At 36.8% G+C, this 7,722-nt stretch overlaps 1 protein-coding gene across 1 annotated transcript; it reads right to left on the bottom strand.

Annotated features, from left to right (window-relative positions):
• Positions 1-1,133: 1,133 nt before the first annotated feature.
• LOC140944864 (melatonin receptor type 1A-like) lies at positions 1,134-2,203 on the bottom strand. Its single transcript, XM_073393968.1, has one exon. It carries the CDS (start codon positions 2,175-2,177, stop codon positions 1,188-1,190), a length of 990 nt encoding a protein of 329 aa, XP_073250069.1. The 5' UTR covers positions 2,178-2,203; the 3' UTR covers positions 1,134-1,187.
• Positions 2,204-7,722: the final 5,519 nt, after the last annotated feature.

Here is a 7,722-nt window from a genome sequence, read left to right as displayed (position 1 = left end):
GGCAACCGTCGCAACCAAGCACCTCATGACTGTTTACAAAACACGCATCCGTTCGGTCATACATTACTGAGGATCTGGAAGGCTTACAGATGCGCGTTATGAGACTTATTAACATGAGAACAAGGGGAAGTTACTAGGCATAAATTGTCTAGACAAACTAAACTTACATGCATGTCACTGATATTTATTCCACCTTTGGTCGACCTTTTTAACTTTAACAAAGGAAGCTGGGTTTTGCAGTGCTTTGCAAGTTAATGATATCAGTCTTACACTGCTAAAATAAACAAATTTACCATTTGCATCAGTGTATAATTTTAGTTTGCTTTAAATTTGCTTTTTCACCTGCACTCATCGATGATCCAACAATGATTCAATACAAATATAGTTCTTACATACAATTTTCGCGAAAGTTAAAGAAACATTTAATTTAAATTAAAAACGGAAAAGCTGATGTGAATGAAAAAAAAAAAAGGTCTCGATGGTAAGCTGTTTTTAATAATAAATTTCTGTTGCATTAAAACCTAGTCTGAAAAGTTTATTCAAATCTGAGCTATTAATTTTCTTTTTAGCCTCAAAACTATCAACACCGGGCTGACTGTACTCTGTAGCTTGTTTTTAATTAGGCTTACCTTTAACCAAACTGATATCCCTTATTATAAACAATTGTTATTCTTAATTGAGGACCAGAACACGCTGAATACACTGATAAAAAATTAAGTTTGTTTGGGTTTGTCAAAAAGAAATTATTACGGTAAAAAAAAAGATAAAAACGATTGCAAGATCATGGAATTATTGACTTTCAGTTACAGGTGCGGTCATAAGAATGCTCAGAAACGGTGGTATATATATTGGCATATATATTTGTATATATTTCTATGGTTAGCAAAAAATATTAATATGACCTGATTTAAGGTTCAAAGTATTTCTTAGCGAAAAGAATTAATAAAACTTAGTTACAGTAATTGAGGAAACCCCAGGCTATAGGTCTATAATTAGCAAAATATTACATAAATGCAATCTACCCCGAATCATCACCAGCTCACCAATTAACATTCCCGACTAGTTTAGGTTTACTCTAGAAACCAATATCTAAGGGTTTTCCATTCTTCTAAAGTTGTAATGAATTGAATTTTGAATTAAGTGAAGGAAAGTAACACTTTAAAAGTAGTCTATTATAACGGTTTGAATTACAGCGAGCTAGTTTTTAGAGATGCGATAGTTGAGGTTTCTTGTACATTAACAATTCGCTGTCTCCTAGTCGTACAGAAACATAGATTTTTATACTCGTCTCTGAAGTTTTTATTCAGCAATCCGTATACAATCGGATTTATGCAACCCGATAAGTTTCCAAGAAGGAGGTAAAGATAGTACACCTCCCTCGGAAATGAAGCTTCCCCTCGAAACGTGTCCACAAAGTCTATAATGGCTATTGGGGTCCAGCAAGAAAGAAAACCGAGGACAGTGATAAAGAGAATTTTGGTCACTCTAACATCCCTCTGAGAAATCTCTTCAGACTTAGACGCCAACTGTAGATTGTTTTGAACTGTTCGTTGGTGGCCTCGAAGTTTCTTAAAGACCAGAAAATAGCAAATACTAAGGGTGACGGTTGGTACGCCAACGTAAAGATAGACGATGAAATGTGGAACTGAGATTTCATTCGTCTGAAAGCAAAACAGCTTTCCAGGATGAAACACGTAGCGTCTTCCAGAAGACAGGTACGGAATTGGCTCCAGGCAAGCCAAGCCGAAACAAAGTGCAATCATAATAATGGTATTCTTCTTGGTAAAGACCCTTCTGTAATGTCTGGTTCGCACTATTCTGTAGAATCGATTGATTGCAGTCAGTGTTAATGTCTGTAGTGATGCACAAGCCATGACTATGACAAAGTAACCTTGCGCTTGGCAAACATATTCATTGAATGGCCAGCGTCCGAGAATCGTCGTTACAATAGACTGAGGGGCACATGTCAGTGGAAGGAGTATGTCGGACACAGCCAGGATGACTATGAAAAAGTTGGGAATCGTACGTAGCCGTACATTCTTATAAACTGCCAGAAGAACACATGAGTTTCCAATGACTGTGAACGTAATAATCAGAAGGTAGACAAGTGTTTCAATTATTACCACCACTTGTTTTCGCTCTTTAAGGTCTCCATTCAAATCTATAATTCCCTTCATTGTTTAAGTCACAGAAACGCAGCGTATTACCATCAAAAACCAGCACTGGAGGAGAGAATGAAAAAAAAGCCAAGCAATATGGTATTTCCCGGATCCCAAAAAGAGAAACTGATGAAGTGCTCAGTGTCCCAGCATATAAATATGAGAGATTGAGAGATTAAATTGCCTCAGTCAGCTACGTCGGGGTTGTGCAATAAACCGACTTGATTTCCACCTGGGGAACTGTGAATAACTATTCCACAGTAGACTTGTTAGCCAAGTACGGTTTAGGTAGCCTGATTTTAAAACGCCCGAGGATCATACTTGAAGCGTGATGAAGTTCGATATTCAGTCAAACATTCAATTTACCGATTAGAAGTAAAAACGGGATGTTTCAAGGATGACTGTCAATCATGCATAAGTCATTTTCTTTGTACTGATGTCGGACATGTCGGGTAGATACTTAAAAGGCAGAAATCTCATTTAATTTAAAGGCTGTCAAAATTAAAATATCGCTCCTGTCATGATTATACCTTTAATGTATACACAACCTGTCCTAACAATTCAAATGATTGAAATGAAATTCATTTGATTCAGTAAACTCTGTAACAAATATTATTGTGCGGGAGAGAATTAGTTAAAAACAACTTTCAGTTTCCCCGTCAGTTTCAAGTTCAGCTATTATTGCCTTTCAGATATAACAACCCTCTTAGCCCCAGAAGTCAATCAAGTGTATTAATATTGTTTTCCGGCTTTTCCGAAAAAAACACAAATATTAAATTAAATATTCCATTGTCAATATGGTAATCTGTACATGTACCTTTTACACTCAGTGTTTGAGCTGAGATAGATAAAAAAATAATGGTAATAAGAAAACGGCCCTCTTAGGTTCCCAACGGTAAACGAATCGGTTTAGCTGTAAGGATACTGCGACTATATTTTCGCATAGAAAAATCTCATTAAAACTACCGATTAGGTAACACCGATAAAAAATAATGTAGTGTCATTTTTGCGGAAAATTTTTGAACACAAGCTAACACTGCCGGGCTATGAACAGTTAAGCTTAACCACCGCTTGAACTGCGGTTGATGTATAAAAATGCAAAGCTGAAAAAAAACAGAGGAGACTGTATCACAATTGCACCAACGTATAGCTAGAAACACTCACGCTGCATTATATGGTGTGCAATTTTCGTTATTTTAATGCTGTTTGACAATGTGCAATCAACATAAAAAATCAATTAGTAGACGAATATAATCAGTCCACCTGCTGTGCAATATATTTCTTTTAATGTGCATTTTGAGTCATAGATAAGGTTCTATTTTTGCTCCAAAACGTGCTTCGAGGAAAACCTTATTTTTTTCCTATTTGTCGAGATTACCGCTTAGTACATAGAAAATAAGAACGTCATGATCCCATCAACCCTAACTCACAAAATAACAAATTTGTGTTAAATCCTGCATTAAATTGCAGAGTTTAATGTTTGTGCTCTTGTAAACTGTACTAAATAAATTTTAGTCGTTCAAGTCATCTTTTAGGACCTCTTCATATAAATTCGATGCAATCTTTCGCGGAGGCGCTTCAGTTTCCAATATCTTAACTAGCAACTATTCTCAATACTAAAAATTAGTCAAGAATATTTCCATAACAATAGCAATCCCATCCACAATCCTAGCGTTGTTTATATTTCCACCAATTCTCTTGTGACTACGACTTTGTGTCGTGACAGAATATAACCAGCGATATCGTCGTTTTCGTGCCGGGGTGCACCGTGACATGATCGACTCACCTTTGCCCTTTCTGCACCATACCATATATAAGAGGTGTTTGTGTGGGTGTGTTTTTTGTTTGTTTGTTTGCTTGTTTGTGTTTTTTTGTGTGGTGGAGGGATGGGCCGATTGGACATTATATAATACTCGACCTCCTTTGTACATGTTCTTCCCCTCATTTACTTCTAACATCAACGCAAATTGAATTCTACTATCCAGACTATTTTAATTTTCTTACATTAAGTTCTGGCAGGATGTAAATCGATAATTATAGCGACATAGTACCCTGGATAAAACTCTTAAGAACTTTCGTTCTGCCACATAAAAGTAAAATTGAGCGAGGCGACGCAAAAAATAGTTTTGTGAGTATCTCACAATAAAGCTCAAATAAGTCGCATAAATTAGACACTCGTTTCACAGTATCCAAATTAAGAAAACAACTCACAAAGGTCGTTTTTTCACGAGCGATTTTTCACTTCACTAAGCGAATGACGACCGAAAATCTTGTGAAAACAGTTGTTTGTCCAACTCGCTTAAAGTTAAATGAGTGGGCAAACTTCAATGAAATTTCCATAGGTCGGTTAAACTTGTCGTACCAGGTCGCTTGAACTTGTCGGTGATTAACTTCGGCCAATCACATGGCGCCTGAGGTCAAACAACTGATAAACTTGTAGGGTTAATGGACCTTGTATTCATTTGCATTTCCCGCCGTAAGCTTGCCATGGCCCGTCCATATCATAATTTCGATTTCAATTTTCCACACTTCTCGAATCAAAGCTGGGTAGTTTTTCCTTTAGTTACGGATTTTTATGTCATTGCATACGCAAAAAGACCGACTTCGTATCTAAGAAACCATTATTTGGCTTACGACTCCGTTTGTGCTTCCATCCGATGGCGACCAGATCATCCCACGACGTACGATGATTTTCCCTCATTGGCAGCAAATTCAGCGAGACGCTCTCCCTCCTGGGCCACAAGTGCAGTCCGCTGCAAGCCACATAAGTCAAGTGGAAGTGAAATTAGCGAGGAATCCAGCAGCAAGCCGTTAGGCCCCCGAAAAGTGCGATTACTGATCTCTGTGTGGAAGGAATATTTTCCTATCAGTAAGAGACACAACTCCTCTGTTTCGGAACGCACTCAAAGCAGTTAAATCAGATGCTTCCAGAGCAAAATCTTCGCTGCGTTCGTACTTTACAGCAGTGCAAAGCAAAGATTAAGAATTTGGAAGATGAATTTAAAAAGATCAAGGATTATAACAACAAAAGCGGAAACGATCGCATAACCTTTCTGTACTTCGACGACATCAATGAAGTTCTCGGCTGTAAACCAGGTGATTTCTGAGACAAAGCGACTTACATGGCTTATACGGCTGGTTGTCGAAAAACTTGAACTTCGGACTACAACTTAGTTTTTGGTAAAAAACTCGTTATATCAAGGTTCGGTGTTAACCTCGACAAACGAAACCTCATTCGAGCGGCCAAATTTCGCCAGTCCCAGTTGCCTGGTCCTTCGTTATATCGAGGTTCTATTTCGAGGTCCTTTTTCATACATTTTACTATTATTGTGGGCGAAAAATATCGTCATACCGCGGACTTTTTGTAGTTTGTTATTAATTAAAAGGTTTGTTATATCGAGATTCCACTGTAATCTAAGAGGTGTTGACTAGGAAGCTTGCCCTAGAACCTAACCTATGCTATGATGAAAGAGTCCTTTCACCTTATCTTTTCTCTCCTCTCGTTAATATACAAACTCTTAATCACAGAAAAAAAAAAACAGTTACCAGTCTAAACTATCCTTAGCTAGCGAAACTTGCCGTTGCATGCAAGTATGCCGCAAATTTTCGCAAAGCTGATGAAATTTGGCAGGTGCAAATTATGAAAAGAACAACAGATAAAATGCAACAGTCAGGATAGTTTAGGTTATAGATATAGATTGTGTAGATTTAGCCAGGGCTAAAAGCGTAGCTCCAGTTAATAATTTTGAAAATTTAAATCAAACCATAAACTTGTTAATTATGAACAAATCAGACTGGATAGATCGATATGACTTTAAAGGGTGGGGCTGGGTGATTTTAGGGAACTAATTTTCAAACAGTCCAAGAGCGAAACAAATCTTGCATCGAGTTAATAGTCTTATATGTACACCAAAATTTAGTATATTTAGTAAGAAGGGTAATAATGGGCTTTAAGCAAAAACGTTTGGAAAAAAATCTTACTTTACATGTAATTCAGTTTCCAAAATAACCCGTGTGACTGATTTTTTAATTTTGCCAGGCGTCACAAACTTGCAATGCGAGTTGTGTCGCCTGTCGGGAATGAACAGTACCCGTTAATAGAGTTCAAAATAAAACCAATGCTGGTTATTTAAAAAATCGAGCACACCTAGTAGGAAGCCGTTCTCGGAATCAGATTTTCGTTTGCCTTCTACTTCTAAGACACCATAATCTTTTAAACTATTTGATACGCGCGGCATTTTGAGTACTCCTGCAAGCAATAACAAAGGGATTTTGACAAACAATCACAACAAAAAGTATAATTCAACGAAACATTTAAAAGGACAACAATCTTTATTAATGAAGACCGTATGTGACGTGTCCCTGAAAATCCTGAGTGATGAATAAAACCTTGCAGATTTTTGCTAAAGTTTTAACCCGGCTTTGCCGTGTTTGCTATTTTTTAAGATGAACACGAGGCAAGAATATCTTTCAAAGCTTTCCTTTTACAACCAATAGGGTAAATATTCTTTAGACCGTTCTCTTTCTAGTCGTGATCAGAAAATGTCTAAAGACTTTTTAAGTTGTGCACCAGGTACGTGCGCAAAGTGACGGCATAAACAACGCTCGACTTCATGAAAGGTCATGAAACCCCCCAAAAAAACGAAACAAAGAAACATCAGATTTACTCAAGCTTACCAGTCGAGATGCAGCTCCTCAAATCCATAAAGTAAGGTAAGAATCGCTTTAAAAGACTTTTGGACCTGCTCACGCATCCAGCAAGGTAAAGTACGAAGAGAAGCTTATATTTCTGATTATTTTTTTCTCAAGCGAAGCATTTCTTAAGCAAAAATTTAAACCGAATAAACATGCCAGCCATGAATAACAAAAAATTTGGATAGCAGATGTATTTCATCTGTAGATCCAATGGAAAAAAGACGGATAACACATAATGAGATCAGACGAAACAAAACTCTGTCAGCTTAAGCTATCAGTAAACAAGTTTCCACCCGCTGCATAAATTTTCCATTGTTTATTGTTTATTGTTTTGTTTGCCAAAAAATTATACAAATCAAATGAAATCTAATTACTTAAACTCTCATGGCGAGGAAGCCCAAGAGAAGCCACCGGGCTTATAAGGAATGGGCTCCCTCAGTTAGATAAATAGAACAAAATATTATCATAATTACACATGGGAAAATCAATGGCAGAGCTACAGTAAATCTTAAAATAAGTGTATTAGATAGTCGTACTAATCATAGTTCTAGGCTAAAAAAAGCGAAATGACAAAAAGAAAAAACAAAACAAAACAAATGAAAATAAAAGAGCAAAGGAAGAAAAAAAAATACATATATATATATATATAAATTACTATTTATGATAAGAGGAATGCTTTCAGTTTACAGCAAAAGGAAGCGGTACTTGTTGCATTTCGAATTTCAAAACTAAGAGAGTTAAAAAATTTAGGACCTTGGAAACTGATGGAGAACTTTCTTATATTAGTCCTGCATTGCGGTAAATAAAAATGCTCCGAACTTCTAGTGCCATAAGAATGCACCTGGCGTGTCACCAGAAACATGTTATT

Source organism: Porites lutea, chromosome 7 (genome assembly GCF_958299795.1).
Source record: "Porites lutea chromosome 7, jaPorLute2.1, whole genome shotgun sequence".
Classification (NCBI taxonomy): domain Eukaryota; kingdom Metazoa; phylum Cnidaria; class Anthozoa; order Scleractinia; family Poritidae; genus Porites; species Porites lutea.
Note: the sequence above shows the minus strand (reverse complement) of the source record. Positions and strands in the feature narration are given on the sequence as shown.